This window comes from Epinephelus moara, chromosome 20, assembly GCF_006386435.1.
Source record: "Epinephelus moara isolate mb chromosome 20, YSFRI_EMoa_1.0, whole genome shotgun sequence".
NCBI lineage: Eukaryota > Metazoa > Chordata > Actinopteri > Perciformes > Serranidae > Epinephelus > Epinephelus moara.
In genome coordinates, this window is record NC_065525.1 from 23,270,448 (window position 1) to 23,288,058 (window position 17,611).

The 17,611-nt window shown below is 42.2% G+C and overlaps 2 protein-coding genes across 4 annotated transcripts; one reads left to right on the forward strand and one right to left on the reverse strand.

Annotated features, from left to right (window-relative positions):
- Positions 1-108: 108 nt before the first annotated feature.
- Positions 109-6,052, forward strand: calub (calumenin b). Of its 3 annotated transcripts, none has more exons than XM_050074076.1 (7): positions 109-255; positions 2,217-2,459; positions 2,645-2,838; positions 2,968-3,134; positions 3,227-3,287; positions 3,555-3,754; positions 4,663-6,052. In XM_050074076.1, exons 2-7 carry the CDS (start codon positions 2,224-2,226, stop codon positions 4,765-4,767), a joined length of 963 nt encoding a protein of 320 aa, XP_049930033.1. In that variant the 5' UTR covers positions 109-255; positions 2,217-2,223; the 3' UTR covers positions 4,768-6,052. The 3 variants fall into 3 exon arrangements, with proteins under 3 accessions (XP_049930033.1, XP_049930034.1, XP_049930035.1); XM_050074077.1 differs by having other exon boundaries at positions 246-268; XM_050074078.1 differs by lacking the exon at positions 109-255 and adding an exon at positions 374-395.
- A 2,149-nt stretch (positions 6,053-8,201) lies between these two features.
- LOC126408082 (cadherin-related family member 5) lies at positions 8,202-16,410 on the reverse strand. The gene is made up of 16 exons (XM_050073447.1): positions 16,241-16,410; positions 15,443-15,569; positions 15,140-15,354; positions 13,864-13,920; positions 13,690-13,782; positions 13,321-13,407; positions 13,127-13,237; positions 12,810-12,980; positions 12,593-12,683; positions 12,400-12,506; positions 12,111-12,311; positions 11,872-12,003; positions 10,081-10,159; positions 9,789-9,979; positions 9,666-9,686; positions 8,202-9,514 (listed from the first exon to the last, which is right to left on the reverse strand). The coding sequence occupies exons 2-16, from the start codon at positions 15,531-15,533 to the stop codon at positions 8,528-8,530; spliced, it is 2,634 nt and encodes an 877-aa protein (XP_049929404.1). The 5' UTR covers positions 15,534-15,569; positions 16,241-16,410; the 3' UTR covers positions 8,202-8,527.
- Positions 16,411-17,611: the final 1,201 nt, after the last annotated feature.

The window sequence follows — 17,611 nt, forward strand, 5'->3', positions numbered from 1 at the left end:
AGCTGTTAACCTGCACCACACACACTGTTGAGTTCGTTTTATGAATGAACCAAGTTTTGTTGACTTTGAGGACGTGGCGGTTCTCGGCCAATCCAATCACCGATGCCCCCTTAAAGTGGACCAATGAGCAAGCGACATCGCACTCTGCTTCTCGGCACCTGATTGGTCGGCTGGCGTTTTAGCACAGGAAGTGCATGGGTGTGTTTCCGAGGGGAGGGTCTTAAGCTACATCGACGAACTTCCCTGAAGACACCGGTGAGTTGTCTTGGTAAATTATGGTTTAAAATACAAAAAAATATTAAAATGTTGGTCTCTTACAGCTAGTGTTTATAAAGAGGCAATACGGACTATTACGTAGTTGCTTTTTCACCTTCGTTTAACGAGCGACATTGCAGGTCAGTAGGTAAAACTAACGGTACGCTAGGTTAGCCAGTCTGTTAGTCACTAACCTTTGATTTTGGATGGTAACAGCGACTAATTGGAGGTAACGACAACAAACTGTTGCTACTGACTCGGTATACAAAGACGGCGGCAAGATTTAAGATGGCGAGACGGTTAATTTGACATTACATATATAGTGTGCTGTGTTACACGAAAGCAACCCAGATAGCGGTGAACGTCTTTTAGTTAGAGGAAAGTGAGATACTCAAAAACAAGCTTTTTTTTCCTCAGAATGCTGCGTTCAAGGACCTGATAGCATAATCACAATAACGTTACAGTCTGTCTTTACAAACTTGGGTAGCAAGCAGGTGATTTCTGAATATTTTCTTGTGAATAAACATCTCTTCAGAATATCTCTAACATAGATTTACCATAGCACAACTTTAATGTAGGTAGGATTTAATTGCAGGGCTTTGGTTTTATCTGTGCTGCATGTACTTAAATTCAGGGTGTCAGTTCATAAATTGTTGCGCTGGAATCGTAATGTTAGTATTTTGAGCATTATGGAGCTGGTTGTAATACAATAAGTGAGATGCCAACTTCTGCATCATACCAGGAGTGGAGCAAACACGGGATTGCGTCAGCTAAAACAGATTAGCCACGCAGTCCACCTCTCATAGCCCAAGTATTTACTGGCACTGAGTCAAACACCTCTAAACTGGCACAGACTTGAGCTGTCCTGAAGTAAAACCTGTGATCAGTACTTACAGAAAAGTGCAACATAAACTTAAAGGGGAACTATGCACGTTTTTTAAATTCATACATATTATTCCTATGGTCTAAAACAGTCCAAAAAATATTAATATGTGAGCAACTCTCTCCCGAATCCAAAACTAGAGTGCTAATATTCCAGTTTATGATAACTGATATGAAATCTGATTACAGATTCATGATGATCAGGCATGTCCAAAGTCTGGCGATTGATTTAAAATGGCCTGCAGCTTGTCTTTCAAAATATACTAGGCCTATATGTGGGCTGTCACACAATAGTAATTGAACAAGCAAGTTGGTTTTACATTTTTCCGTTCACCTCTTCATGGCAGGACTATCACACAGCTTGTAGACATGTACCAAGCAGGTACTAAGCAGACTGAGCTATTGCATTTTCATGAACAGACGTTAAACAAGCTTACGAACAGTTACCTAGCAGCAGATATTACCTGCTAGGTAGCAGAAATAGCCATAGCAATGAAGCATTTAAGGAGCTGTGCAAAAATTAGTATTTTTCAGTGAAATATAAAACTGTTGCATATGTATTAGATGTTTTTTTTTTTAATCAGCCCATATGATGCAAGAAGCAGCTTGCTCCAGGCATTTTCACATGATCTAATCTGGCCCCTATTTAAAAAAAAAAAAAAAGTTGGACACCCCTGTTCTAGATGTCACAGAGAGCACACAGATGAACGTTCTGAGTATACATGAACAATTTCTGTTTCAGCACCTAGAACACTACAACAGAATAAAGCTTGTTACGGTATTAAAAAGAAAGCAAACCTCTTGTGGGTCCACAACACCAGGCTGCCATTAATTTTCAGTTGGGCAGCTGTTGATATATACCCTATGGCATCACAAGTTTGAGACTTACTGCTCAGGTTTCTGGCTTTCAGAGAGAGTAGCTCATGTTCATAAATATTGATTAAACTGCGTTAGGCCATGGAAATAACATAATAGAATACACACATTAGGTGGTGTTCCCCTTTAAGATAGGCATGCAACACAAAGGATGCAATGTTTGAGCAGCAATAACAGCTTTCTGGTGTCTGTTTTTTTATCAGACAGCGTATGCACGTACGCAGGATGGAGCTCCGACCGCTTGTCATGTGCTTTGCTCTCTGCGTGGTTTACGCCACCAGCAAACCCACAGAGAAGAAGGACCGTGTTCACCACGATGACCCCCTCAGCAACCGAGAGCACAACGATATGGAGAACTTTGACTATGACCATGAAGCCTTTCTGGGACAAGAGGAGGCCAAGACCTTTGACCAGCTCACACCAGAGGAGAGCAAGGAGAGGCTCGGGTAAGAATGCATGTCGGGGAGATTGTGCAAATCTGTTCTTAAAAATAGTGGAAATAAATGAAGTCACTGTGGTAATGCCCTAGTTTCTCCTCAGGGAACAGTGAAGTTCATCTGAGGTGACACACCACTGGATGATCTGAGGGAACGAGCTGATTGTTTGCCATATTTCTTTAATTTATCTGCAGCATGTTGGTTGAACGTATTGATGAGGATAAGGACGGCTTTGTGACAGTTGACGAGATGAAAAGGTGGATCAAGCATGCTCAGAAGAGGTGGATCTACGATGATGTGGATCGACAGTGGAAAAGTCATGACCTCAATGGGGATGGAGTGGTGTCCTGGGAAGAGTACAAGAACGCCACATACGGATACATTCTTGGTACGGCTGCAGACAGTGTTCTTTCTATACAGCTGATGTACTTTTACCTGCGTGCTGCATGGACACGACTTGACCTGTACTTTGCCACACTTGCACACACTATACAAAGTTGTAACCTCTGACTTGCAGATGATCCCGACCCTGATGATGGCTTCAGCTACAGGCAGATGATGGATCGTGACGAGAGGAGATTCAAAATGGCCGACCAAGACCATGACATGAAAGCCAACAAGGAGGAGTTTACAGCCTTCCTTCACCCCGAGGAGTACGACCACATGAAAGACATTGTAGTGCTGGTGAGAGACAAATGCATGCAGGTGTTAAATTGTGACACTAACAGTGTTTTACATCCCTTCTCACTGCCCTGTGGTCTTTTTTCTCCCTATAGGAAACCATGGAAGACATCGACAAGAATGGAGATGGTTTAATAGATTTAGACGAGTACATAGGTGAGTTCTTATTGCTCACTATTACATTAGCACCTTCAGGCTGTGTTGCAAGATTTGGGGCTATTGTCGTTGGCAAACAAAGTCAGACAAAGAACATAAAGTTGAAATGTATATGAAACAGTGAGTCGTGGTAAATGTTTGAGGAACCAGTTCAAGGAAACTGTATGAAAGAGCCTGTTTGTTAATGTATTCAGCCACAGCAAATACCACAAGTTCATTTACGAAGAAGCATTGCAACATCATCAGCACCGTCTTTCTGTCCTCTAGGTGACATGTACAACCAGGAGGGAGACGCCACAGAACCTGAGTGGGTGAAGACTGAGAGGGAACAGTTCACTGAATTCAGAGACAAAAACAAAGACGGAAAGATGGACAAGGAGGAGACCAGAGACTGGATCCTGCCCAGTGACTATGACCATGCTGAGGCCGAGGCCAAGCATCTGGTCTATGAGTCAGATTCTGACAAAGTACGTACTGTAGAATTTCTAAATGATTTCAGATTTCATCAGAAATGCGTTGCTCTTAGGAAATTTACGTCCTCTCTAATTCACTGAGTACTCGGGGGGGAAGCGGAACTGCATGTGTGGCAGCCGATACAGTACGCAGAATTGAGTCTGTTTGAATGAACAAGCTAAAAAGGTGGTGAAAATTTGTGGTGTGTGGTAGATTTGTTTGATATTGCAATGAGAGTATAAGACTTAACAAAAAAAAGAAGCTTTTAGTTTGTCAGGCAGTCAGTTTCAGACATCGCAAAGGAGATTCTGACGTAAAGGTCCAGAGTGTGTCCAGGTTTTAGGGGCATCTATTGCCAGAAATAGAATATAATAATCATAACTGTGTTTTCATAAGTTTATAATCACCTGAAAATAAGAATCACTGTCTTTTGTTATCTTAGAATTAGCCGTTATGTCTACATACGCAGCGGGTCCTCTTCCACAGAGTCCACCATGTTGTTCTAGCCCAGAATGGACAAACACTGGCTCTAGATAGGGCCATTTGTGTTTTCACATCGGCCACCATAGTTCTCCTACATTGGCATTTAGGAGAAGTTTCAATTCTGCAACCTCACCGCTGGATGCCACTAAATCCTACACACTGGACCTTTAATTACATCTGTAACATGATAAATTTAAGAAATACAGGCTTTCATCTCAGCCCTGTTTGTATTACAGCCCTTTGGGATATGTTTATTGTGTAATTAAGATGAGAAAAGATATTTTATTTATTGTCTGCACCCAGTGATGCAAGTGCAGATCACACAGGACATACTAAATAGCTAGAGTAACAACATGACGTACCTCCATATCTTGGTAACAGTCTACGTGTAAGCACACAAATACAAGGCTTATCAAATATGTTATGCTTCCTCCATCAGGATGGCCGTCTGACCAAGGCTGAAATCGTGGATAAGTACGACCTGTTCGTGGGCAGCCAGGCGACCGACTTCGGAGAGGCTCTGACCCGACACGACGAGTTCTAGCATCCACCTGCCTCCCAAAGACTCTGTGTGTTCATCTTGTGTACCACCTTACTCCTCGGACAGCAGACGGAGTATTTCAGACAAGATAAACTCGCCTAATCCAACGCCACGGACAATAATTTATTTGATCTGTTGAATGTGTCCCATTGCACACACACACTAACATCACACTAACAGTGTGTCCTCATGCTCAGTTGTGTCTAAGAGTGGGATATATATCGCCAGCCTTTGCTCTGCTTCCACACACTACTCTTCCCTTTTGCAGGTCAGGCGAAGAACAAACAGTGTTAGATGACAATTTTTTCTTTCTTTGAAAGAATGAATTCATGTAATAGCCATGTTTTGTTATAAAACCTTAATAGAACAAGTTTAGGTTTGCAGTACACAGTATAGTTTATCTATTATCTTTTGTTTTTGCAATGCACTGGACTGTGAAGAGTAAAGCTGATTTCTAGCCAGTAGAATTTGTTCTACTCCTCTGCCAATCATGTAATCGGGCCCATACTGAAAACATGAATCGCTGATTCACTTGTACTCTGTTCCCATGTCTTTATTAATCATAATGCGGTTATGCTGGAGTGTAGGATGTTTGGACGAAGAGTAAATATTAAATTCCAGTGACGATGAAGACTATTTGTACTAGTGCAATACAGTATCATCAGTGGGTCTGCGCTGTGTTTGCTAGACTGGTCCCCAAAGCATCCGTGTTAACACAAGCTCTGCGTCCTACATGAGGGCGGGCTGTGTGTTAGTTGAAGGATTCAAGAATTTGTGATTTAGGGACTGATGGATGCTTTGTCCTCGAAGCTGCCTCCTTGCTTCTTTCTCATCACCTCAGTAGTGTGTTTGTGTGTGCGTGTGTGTGAATCTGTGTGTACATATATTACTTGTATACTTGATGACTGATTTGCCCTTCTTTGATGTCATGTTTTTTGTTTTGTTGGATTCAGCTGAACTAATTTGTGTGCCAAGCAAAAAACTTTGTTCTGTTTTTGTAAGCAGTAAGAAAAGAAAATGCTTCTCTCTCCTTCAAACACGTTCCCCTCCTAAATATGTTTGTTATGCTTGTATTATCACTACCACAGTTTATAACCACTGTTGAGGATTTTTATGGTATACTATAATGTATATGATAATGTTTTTTTACAGGCTCACTGCAGCGACCACCCTTTCACTAGTGACTTTTCTGTAAATAAGTTGTTGGTCTGCAAATGGAGCACTCTAACAATCAGGTCCAGTTTTTGTGATTGAGAAGAATGTCTCAATAAAAACAAATAAAATTGGAGCTCATAGTTTGCTGCGTTCTTTAAGCTCTAGTTTTACATGTGAAGGTTGTTAATGTCACTCTGTAGCCAAGCAGTTGTTCTCAGAGGTTGTTCTCAAGCTTTACATTTCTAGTAACTACTTTTAAAAAGATCATGGTCATGTATGAAGTGGAAGTTGTTTTTTTTCAGTGTTGCACCGTCATCCCTGTTCTTCGCAGCTTTTTTCCTTTTAAGGCAATGCCCTGTTTCCTGCTTTTCTTCAAGCTGCTGACCCACTGAACCCGGGGTTGTTGTTTCAGACCCTTTTCCTCTCACCATCAGTTTCAGGAGAATCATTTTCCCCCCAGTCTCCCCCATAATAGATCAAATATTGGCTAGTTTAATCTAAAGACACTCGAAGTATCACAGAATTAATGCTGGACTATTTTCCAGATATGTCCCTGCTATCCTGTATCAAGCAACTGAAGCTTGGGGAGGCTTTATTGTCCCATGTACAACTCGGCATATATGTCAAACACACTTCATCTCATTTTTTAATTCATGCAAAGCAGGTCTGATGAACACAATTGCTGTTTTCAGCAGTTTTTCTTTTTCAGTCTGGCATTTAGGAGCTTCAGTGAAACAGTTAAACTTATCAAATGTATTCACCACCAAAAAAGATCTGGAAATATTTGATAATCTGAACACAAGCCGTCCTATCTTTATTTTACACACGCATCTCTCTGTTGTTTTTCCCCTCTCCCTTTGTTTAATTTCTCCAGTAACTTACTTTGGTTCATGACTAAATACTTGCTGATTTAATTAGATTAATGACATTCCCAGCAGCCTCAGTTGTGTTCAGTGCTAGTTAGCAAATGTTATGTTATAGCATGCTAACATGCTAAGCTAAGATAGTGAACATGGTTAATATACATCTACCAAACATCAGCATGTTAGCATTTCTACATTAGCATTTAGCTAGAGCTCCTCTTTGTCTTAGCCCCAGTTTATCCTTCTCAGCTGTAAGTGTCACATTCAAGTCAAAGAGCAAAGTTTCTAGCATGAGGGATTAGTTTAACACGGGTCAGCAACCTGTTATGAAAACATATTTGAGCTTTACAATGAAGGTAAACAGCCTGTCATCAATACAAATTTGTCTAAATGAGCATTTATTAATACAGTATGTTTTACCACAAGTGGCTACCTTGCAGAGGGCTATTTATACTTTGGTACTTGCTTGGGTACTTCAACTTTGCAGCGACGGTGGCAAAAGCAAATAAATTCGTCCATGCATCAAATTCTCCAAGACTTTCCCTCTTATGGATTTGGCATCTGGTTAGGAAGACTAAATACTAGCCATGACTATGACTAGCCAGCTATTGAGATTTGGCAAAATTTAGAGAAAAAGGTGCCAGGCGGTAGACATATGACACTTTTTTTTTTTAAAGATATTTTTTTAGGACTTTTTTGCCTTTAATCGTCAGGACAGTTTTTAGCGTTGAAGGGGGAAAGAGAGGGGGGACGACATGCAGCAAAGGGCCATGGGTTGGAATTGAGCCAGCGGCCACTACGGCAAGGAAAAAGCCCCAGTACATGGGGTGCCCGCTCCACCAGGCGAGCTAATGGGCACCTCATGACACACATCTCAATTGACAGAATGTTAAAAGTGAACAATTGGACAATGCAAGAGTCATGTTAGACATTCAACAATGATAAATGAAAAATAACTTCTTCATTTACATGTAATTTTTTTGTCAAAGCCACAGGGAGTCACTGGAGAGGGGCTAAAGAGGCACATGCGACTCTGAAGCCACTTGTTAAGCATGTATAATAAACCCACTTCTCTGCCTCAGTGCCCTGCCCATAAACGCTGGTGGGATTTATAATTTTGCTTGAATAACTACACCTGTCTCATTGTTTTAGTTTGACAATCACTTTACTCATGTTCAAGAAAAAAACGGAGGCATCATGCAGAGTGGGCAGAACAGAACATCAATGTGAGAACATCTGGTAGTACTCTGCTGCTATTCAGAGAATAAATGTGATGACAAAGAAGTGCAGCAGTTTTTTATTTCATGTGGACTTACCTTTAAAAAACGCGCACACACAAAATCTCATTAGAATTTGTAAACATTCACAATATAGACAATATATTTGATTCTTTATTGATTAATTCAGGCTGTTCTAGTTGTACTGACCTTGCCATGCATGAGTATGTTGTATCCTTGACTATTTATATGCATTCAAGATCACGTATTGCTCCTCTAGGCTAACTGTATGATATCAGTGAAACAGCATTATGTGTTTGTTAAATGTCTATGTTTACATATACAGTGTGTGAACATACAATGTCTTCTTTTATGTGGCCCATGTGCTGTATATTCTGTCCTCTTCCTTGTCTTAGGAAGTACCTGCAGCAAAGCAAAACCACACTATAGTCTGCAGTCTTCACCTTACCTCCTCCATTCCCTGTTGTCCACCCAGTCAGTCTCAGTTCCCTCAATGTTATAGTGACATCACTTACTAAATGTGATAAAAATAGGATTACAACGAGCCATCACTCTCAGCAGCTCCTCCTCGTCTGGCTCTAACTCATCATCATCATCATCCACACTGTTCTTGTCTGCATCTTCATCTCCCAGAAAACCATCATCGTCCGCTTCCCCGCGGCTGCCCTGCGTGTTGCCCGAGTTCGTCGAGGGCCTCCTGTCCTGAGATGGACTGTTGGCATCTACAGCCTCACCCGGGCACTCTGATGGCTCTGTTTGGTCCAGTGATGTGCAGGGCCCGTCTGCCTCTGTGCTTAGAGTCATAGGTGTTCGCTCTGGTGTTACTGGAGGTGTGTCAGTATCTATACGTACAAGCTTTGCTTTTAAAGGTGCATGCTCTGGGGTGGGTGGGGGTGTGCCTGTCTGCTTGGTGAGGGGTGAGGAGAGTAAAGGTGAATATGGGGGTGTTTTCACACGAGGTTTGCCGAAGGGTTTGTCTATTTCTGCTGAAGCGATTCGGGTATGACTGCATGGAATACTGGACTGAGAGGAGGGGCTGGTGACGGGGTCGGCAGGGTCATCGTTGGTGGTTGTTTGTGAATCAGGACAGGTGAGTGGTGGAGTGCTAGTGGCATCGGGGGTTGCAGGACTAGGACTGGTGTTCGGTAGAGCGTCAGTAGGGTCAAGAGATGTATCAGTTGGTGTGCCAGGGGTTTCTTCAGACGGAGCAGCATCTTGGGCGGGATGTGTGGGGCTCGCATCCACAGCGGTTGGTTGGAAGTTGGGTGAACTAGAGGAGTTTTTGGTTGGTGTGGAAACATCATTATTGAAGAGTGCAGTTTCTGTTGAAATGGAGCTGGTGTTGGGTGGAGCAGGTCCTCGGCAGGAGGGGAGGTCTTGTTGTGTGTATTTTCCAGGATTGTCTGGCAAGCTGAAGGAAGGATTGCAGGTTCCATATTCCTCATCGTTGTATGCTACTTCCTCTGTGTGCGGCATGCCGCTACGGTGACTTGCCTGGAGAGTTAAGACCAGGGAAAAAGTAGAAACCAATATTGTATTGCAAATTAATGATCCTGCTTCCGTGTGATGTGTATAATATTTGAGGAAAGGGACAGGAAACTGAGCAAGGATTGATATTTGTTTTAATAGTAAATAAATAACTCACCAGCTGGAACCACCGTAAGCTCTGTGGGAGGACAGGCAGTAAAGTATATTTCAGAAACTCAAACTCACTGACCAACAAATCTTGGTAAATATAAATCTGGATTATAGAGATTAAGGATCTCACCACATTGGGGTGTTTGCCCTGGGCCACACAGCCTCTCTGCAGTGGGTCCCTCTTCCCCTTGTGTTTCTTCTTCAGCCACATTGCCGCAGACAGGATACATCCGAGTACAGTCATGAACACCATGCTCAGAAACATGGCTTTGCCCATGGTGCAGCTTAAGGGTCGGTCATCTCCCAGTGGACTGATAGGGACTGAAGTATACACAAAGAGACATTAAGAGACATTGTTTCAGTCTGTCGGTCCATCAGCCATCAGCAGTGAATACCAGTGTTTACAAAGTGTGTGTCCTTACTTGATTGTCCTTCAGATAAAACCTCCACCACTACAGTAGCAAAGGTGGCATCACCCGACTCCTGGTCAACTGCCGTTACCTGCAGATATTTTGACTTTTTATCACATCATCGCCACCCTATTTATGTCTTTATTTATAATGAGATTTTGATTAAAGGCAAAGAGGTCATGCAATACAGTGGATTGTCTTCACTGAAAGATGTAGCAGTATGTAAAATATTCAGAAAGACGAAGTTTTAGCTGTTACAACTGTGGTGGTCATTCAATATCAATTCTGTCAAGTAAGTTTAGGGACACACTGGTCATTTTGAATGTTTTCAAACTGAGTTAAAGGAGCTGTGTACAACATTTAGAGCATTAATACGGCAGCCAACAATTATTTGCCATGTAAAGATACAGTGTAGTAATGGCGTCCTGACCAGAGAGTGAAGTCACACTCCCTCTGTGTGTGTTGTAACTGGAGCTCCTCTGTTTATTGTTATGGTAGACTTTCCACGTCCACATACGACGTGCAAGGTACCCTGGGTGCGTTGGTTGTTGACATTCTGGGACACCGTTCCCGACACCGACACAGTTGTCTTCTTTCAAATTTCGTTTTCATAGGAAATTTAACATTTACATTCAGTCTCTTTCAAAATAAATGCGATACCTCAGTACAGTGCCATAAATTGACATGTTTTTTCCCCCCTCAACAGCTAACATACGTGGTTGTGTTTAGTCAACAAAAGGAAGTGGTTAGGTATAGGAAAAAAGAACAGGGTTTGGCTTTAGAATCTTACGAGATGCGAACATCGCTCTCTGGGGTGAAAGTCGGTGTTTGTTGGACCCATCCACCACCCTTCTTGACTGCCCTACTCGGACTTTTGCCGCCTTAACTTTCGTCCTTGTCCTGTTGCTTTTCCTCCTGACGCCGCCGGGCGCCATTGAACTATAACGGCAACCGGCCGCATAGCATGCTGACATTAAAGGACACCTTTTTTGTTGTTGTTTCTGACGCCGCAAGTCACAGTTTTGGATTTCGATGATTTCGGAGTGAGACCTGCTGGCTCGCTAGTGCATGTGAGCCTGTGTGTATCCAGCTGGCTAGCTAATCACCACTATTCTGCATTGCACTCATACCGTGGTTACCACTGACAACGTCATCCCAACCCACAGCATCATCCCCCCAGCCCCGGTTAATGCCTCTGTCAGCACTGTTGCCATTGTTAACGCTGTTTGCGCTGTTAGCACTGTCAGCCCTCTCTGAGAACCATGTGCAGACAACCTAAATTAGACTCTTAATCAAAGACATGTTGTGAATGTCTTACCCAGCTCCTTTAATTATACTTTACCATACTGCTGATTATTTTGCAAACAGATAACAGTTTTTAATTCATCTCCAGCCTTTCACAGGCAGTTCCACTTGGACAGAAACAGTGAAAATAACTTAAAGGCCTCCGTTGTTGATTGGTTTTCTTATTGCATTTGTGTAATTTTTGTACAATGCTTCATAGTTATGTTGAGTCATGCATAGTCATGCATGCCCAAAATGTATTATTAACTCTGGGTTGTTCCATTTTGTCTTATGATAGACTCACTATCTCAATCAACTTTCATACAAATTTGGGCTCTATTTAAACACTTATGGTATTTAAAGGTAAAAGGATGCCACATTTAAGCTAAACTTATGTAAACTTTTGTGCATTTGTGGTTACAAATTGAGGTTGCCTAAAGTATAAAGAATCACTGGTCTTCAATCAAATCAAATAAAAGTAAAGTAAAATTGTAACACTAGGTTTTTACTGGGACTCACCTCCAGAACATGTTTCTGTTTTGGTTTGAGTTGATTGGTCCTGGCAATCAGAAGCCCCTCCTGTGTGATCTGGTAGATGTCTGTGTGATTGGATGTAGGACTGAGGGTGAAGTGGATCATGGGATTGAAACCCTGTCAGTTTGTGGAGAAAAGGAAGGTGATAGGTGACAATATAAATCAAACATAGAACTGCTTTGACCATTGTAGTGCTGAGTGTGGAGTTGTAGCGTGGTGCATACATGGGTAAAGTCTTGATCTTGCACATGTAACATCAGCGCTTTGCTCCCATATGTATTGACCAGAGAGGCAGAGCTCTTTCCGGCAGTTACAAAGCCTTGATATTCAGTCCTGTCAAACTCTGGATAAAAATGGTTCACTGCCAGAACTCGGACCAACACAGTAGCAACAGAATACTTCCTGGGGTCGTCGTCCTGATATGCCTGGGTGAAAAACAGACCAGTGAGATTGGTATTAGGAGTTAGACAGTGTGTAGAGTGGATGACTTTCAAGCCTATCGTGAAGTCTTACCATGACCTGTAGATGCAGCTCTGGAGTTGTGAGTTTGTCTCCAACCCCATGAATTAGTTTCATCTCCCCCGTCCCTCTGTCCATCTCGAAATGCCCATCATCGTCTCCTAGCATGAACACAAATACAATTACAGGTGTGCACATGTAAGCACAGCACATTTCAAACATTAAGTTGTGTAGGTGTGTGTGGTACCTGAGAGAATAGTGTAACTGAGTGGAGAGCTGAGTCCTCTGTCTCCATCCACTGCATGAATGGGACCAGGGAAGAAGTCCAACACAATGTCCTGCAACATGACGCACATTTGTTGGTCTTAAACCTTCCATCTATGTATGGACATAATTAATGGACATTGTTGTATAACACCAGTCGTATGTGCGTGGTGTGATTGAGGGAGGGTTTAGCAGCTGACCTCTTCCCCCTCTGTGACATTGACTGTGTACACAGGGCTGGTGCAGATGCGACTGGTCTCATCCTGGAAAAGCAGCGTGCAGGGCAGAAACTGTGGGTACTGGTCATCTCCATCCAGAACAGTGATGGTGATGTTGGTGCTGGTGTTGTAGTGCTCAGCAGTATTCATTTCCTGAGATAATGACAAGTCAGGGTTTGCTTGGAGGATATTACATTGGATAAGCAAGGTTACGATAGTAACCGTCACAAGTATCAGGGGAATCAAATCTTTATTTTCTGGGGAAGGATGAAGTTAAAAATTAAATCTGCATAGCTTACTGAGGCGTGGATGGTGATAGTAAGCAGGGTTTTTTTCTCATAGTCGAGAGGCTTGGACAGGATCACCTCTCCGCTGTTGGGCAGATCGACCCTGAAGTACTCGGCATCAGACTGCAGAACACACACAAACACATTGACAATGGTGCTTTCTGTGGTGGTGTTTTTCCTTTGAATAGTGAAAGAGTAGAACTCACTGATGCCTGGTCAATGGAGTAAATGATCTTGTCGTTATCCGCATCTGTGGCCTGGACAGTAAACACCACAGTATTCACAGGGGTCAGCTGGAAAACACAAAGATGGACAGGCATGAAGAGAAACACTTTAGCAATTTAATCTTGTTTATTGTTTATTGTTTATTAAATGAATCCCCATTAGCTGATGCCTTGGCGACCGCTAGTCTTCCTGGGGTTCATAAAAGACATAAAACATAACAGACATAAATATAATGGACAAAAACATAATACAAAATACAAACAGACATAAAACTAATACATACAGTCAAGTAAAAATCTTGCATCTTGTATGTTTTGTTTTGCATGTGGTTGTTTGTGAACGTGCCGCACCTCACTGATAACTAGAGACTGGACAGTGTCTTCATCAAACACAGGGAAGTTATCATTCTCATTGATGATCTCCACCATGATCCTGTACACACTCTGACAGCAAAAAAGAGGCATATTTAAATGTGGGATGACTCACTGAAGAATTATGGGTATGATGAAAGGGATAAAGTGTACCTGAAGTGTGTCGTCCTCATAACATGACAACTCAGCCATGAGGACAGGACCCTCAGCCTGAGAGACAGGAGAACAGAGAGATACCAGCAGATATGAAGATACAAATAATAATATGATCAAATATTTACACACCAAGCAGCTCCCGTTTAGAAGGATTGTAATGCAGAGTGACATTTGTGTGATGTCACTCTTGTTGTTTTCTACTCTGCCAGATGTTTCTTTGGTCCAGCACCCACTCTATTGGATGTTGGGATGTTTGTGTCTTTTGTACTGTTTCTGACTGTCGAGACACTGACAAAGAAAAACTTGCTTGACCCTTTGAAACCTGCACAAATTGGCTTGATTTCTTTTAAAAACATCGGGAGTAGGCAGTGAGCAACGAAAGAAGAAACGAAGAAGAAGAAAGAATGAAACAAACAAACAAGGAAATGACCTGGAAAGAGTGCTTAAAAATGATAATAATTCTGAAATATTATTTCAAAATGTAATATTAAAAATAATGAAAATAATTAAACTATTACAATAAATAATAGCACTTCTATGGATATTTTTCTTTTTGTCCCTAAACCCAGGCATAATATTCTTTGTGTTTATTGTGCAGTTTCACTTTTGCCTACTCTAAACATGTTTTATTTCTGTCCTAAATTTCTTATTATCATCTAAGTGTAGAAAAATATGTTATTGTAGAATGCAGTTTCTCTTACTTGGTGTTAGTTGGCAAATAACATATTTTTATATATTTTGTGTTCTTTTATTATGTCATATTTTCATTTTATGGTAACTGTGTGAGAAAGGCACATCCCAATATTTTATCAAGTGCATTAGCAAGACTGCAGCATTTGTAGAGCGAGGTGTCGAGCCTCTTGGCTACATATTGAGTATACTGGATGAAAATGTTAAAACTTCGTAGCTGTCATAATGGTTTTTAGTCTAGAAATATTTTCTTTTTGAGGACAGAGGAATGAGCAGATAGACTGAGATACAAGGAGAGAGAGACTGCTAATCTGGTTGACCCTTTAACAGCTGCCATGATGTAAATCAGCTGGCTGGGAAGAGGATGACGGTAAGAGAGATTGTTTTCGGTCCAAGGACAAGGCTGTAAGGTTCAATCTCTGATAGTTCGCTCTAAACTTAGATATAACTTCCCTGCGGTATTAGAAGCATTCCTACAGACTCAGTGAAATATATATATATACATATATTCACAACTTCCTGTTTATTAGAAAGCGCCAACACTGAGGTCAGCGTTAATGAGGGCATGTCCTGACTCAGTTACCTCTCGGTCGAGGACCTTGTCAGCTGATGTGTTCAGCCGGATGCCTCTTTCATCCAAGTAGAACCAATCAGCATCCTTTCCATCCAGGCTCCACTGAACCCCCTCCATTGTGGTTTCAGCCATGAGTTGAGCAACAACTTCTCCTGCATGGCTGTTTTCTCTGACTGTTGCAAATACATCCTCGCCATCCAAGCATCCACCCCACCCTGACATTCCTGTGTCAACGTAAAAAAAAAAAAAAAAAAAACATTAATCCTGGCCATGAGCTGAACTCTGATACCAACAGTTGTGACGTTGCTGTACCTGTGGCTGTGTGAGCACATAGGAGGACCAGCAGGGAGCAGACTAGAGCCTTGACCTGGAACAAACTCCATTTCAGTTCAGCGAGGGCCATCCCTGGGCTGCGTCAGGCCTCAGGGACCACTTCTTTCTAAGTGAGGAGACAGAAACAACAAACATGATAAGCTAAACACGGTCATCCTTAGCCCTCGTTCGGCATGAATGAATGGGCTAGACTGAGTTTTACTCTCTGTCTTGATGGCAGCACGTCTTAAGAAGCATCAATAGGTTAAGACCCTACTAATGTACAAACAAGCGCACACTGCTCTGTCCTGTAAGTCCCTCAAATCCCCTTATAGTGGTTTGTGCCTGGGTTGCCCCCATCTGAGAGAGCAAACCTGTCACTCTTACCTGACAACAAATAGTGTAGACCTTTTGACTTCTGTTTTCTGTAACTGTGGCTTTTTAAAGGTTGTACTTTCACAAGCACAAAGAAGAGTTATTGAATACAGTAAAGTATGTCTGCTTGGAAACTTAGCCATATTTCTTCACCACAAAATTCAACTTCAGTTAAATTTCAAGTAAATTAAGGAGTGTGACTAAATGTCTATTGTGCTCTTACGACCCTGGGTGCACCAATGGGTTTGTCTGTGCAAGGGTTCGAATGGGTACGTTGGGATGAGGGGGTTTGGCAGGATCTGGAGACACTCACATCCTACTGAAACTAAAACTCTGCTGCAAATGCAAGGTAAATAAACACACTCAACTGAGTTATCATGGATATAAACACAGACCGCCTGTGCTGTTGTTCGCTTGACTGACCTGTTGTTGTCAAATCCTCTGCGGCTTGTCTGTCAGTCTCCATATCCTCCTGACTTGTGATGAAAGCAGCATCTCTGATTCCCCAAAGCCCTGAAAAACCACCGAACGCCACTCAAAAAAGGCAGACTGAGGCTTTCAGGAATAAATAATAGATATAACAATTGATAGCACTGGCCACACACACACATACACACACTGACATGCACTCAAACACACACACAGTGACCCCCCCACATACATTAAAAAGCAGACAGCGCCTTATGGTGTGTATCCTGGGATCAACGTCAGCTCAGAGGCTAAAGCCCGAAGGCGGGGCTTACCTGGTCAGGGACAAAGACTGAGCCAATTAGATAAGAGATGACAAGAGCCTGTGACGGTGAGGTCAGGGACTGCGGTCACAAGTGAATTTAGGAGATTTGTCTGGTGCAAAGACGCCTGAACCACATAAACAGTTTGTCATGCAATCACAGTTGAACAGTCAGATCAGATCAGAGATCAGCTCTGGTCTAAGATGTTGTTGCTGTATTGCAGAGCATAACAGGAAATGTCATCGTCTTTATTAAATTAGGTGTTGGTATCTTGTGTCATACATCACACATACGTCAGTGTATTGTATGGGTTAGGACTTGCTAAAGAGTATGAGTATGTGCTTTGGCTACACAGCTTGCGGCGGTTGGATTTGTTCAATTAGTGACATGTGACAGCTAATGGGGCTTGACAACGGATTAGCTATCAAACATCGGCTGTTCACCTTCTGAAGCTTAACCCACATCCTTTTTCCACACTTGTCCCAGCATGCATAGGCACACACACACACACACACACGCAAAACAGTGTGTCTGTACATATCTTTCCCGCTCCTGCGACGAAAGCTATCGTCTGGCTCCACAAGAAATGTTTTGGTTAGTGCAGGCCTGTGAGTGGTTTCCATTGTCAGAGGAAAGCCTCGGGGAAAGGTCGAACACTGCACAGTCTGTGTCCCTGACAGAGAGCTGGGGACAAGCATTTCTCAGTTCATGATTTTAGATTAAAGATGGTGTTTCAAGCAGCATTTAGAGAAGGGAATTGAAAGGATCACTATAGTTTCTTCATGTTTTTGTGTTGACATAATAAACTGAACAATAGTTGTGTAGTTAATGTAGATGAACAGACTTGTTGAGTTCATATATGTACTGCTGTGATTAGACATGTCCACTGGATGTCAGCAGAGATGTGGTTAAAAGATGGTGGGAGATGGTTGATAGATAACAGTTGGCTCTGACAACTACATCATCTGAACATCTGTTTTTCCAGAATGTGTGTTTTCCATTTTCTTGTAATGATGTTACCTGAAATGGCAGTCACTAAAAACTGAGCTGAACTCTTGTTGGC

What these genes read in the sequence shown, in the direction of transcription:
- calub (XM_050074076.1), top strand. Translation starts at nt 2,224, where the DNA reads ATGCACGTACGCAGGATGGAGCTCCGACCGCTTGTCATGTGCTTTGCT. An exon ending in CACATACGGATACATTCTTG is followed by an intron (nt 2,839 to 2,967) that starts GTACGGCTGCAG and finishes TCTGACTTGCAG; the next exon opens with ATGATCCCGACCCTGATGAT. An exon ending in TGAAAGACATTGTAGTGCTG is followed by an intron (nt 3,135 to 3,226) that starts GTGAGAGACAAA and finishes TTCTCCCTATAG; the next exon opens with GAAACCATGGAAGACATCGA.
- LOC126408082 (XM_050073447.1), bottom strand. Translation starts at nt 15,533, where the DNA reads ATGGCCCTCGCTGAACTGAAATGGAGTTTGTTCCAGGTCAAGGCTCTA. An exon ending in AACAGAAACATGTTCTGGAG is followed by an intron (nt 10,160 to 11,871) that starts GTGAGTCCCAGT and finishes AAATATCTGCAG; the next exon opens with GTAACGGCAGTTGACCAGGA. An exon ending in AGGGCAAACACCCCAATGTG is followed by an intron (nt 9,687 to 9,788) that starts GTGAGATCCTTA and finishes GTCCTCCCACAG; the next exon opens with AGCTTACGGTGGTTCCAGCT.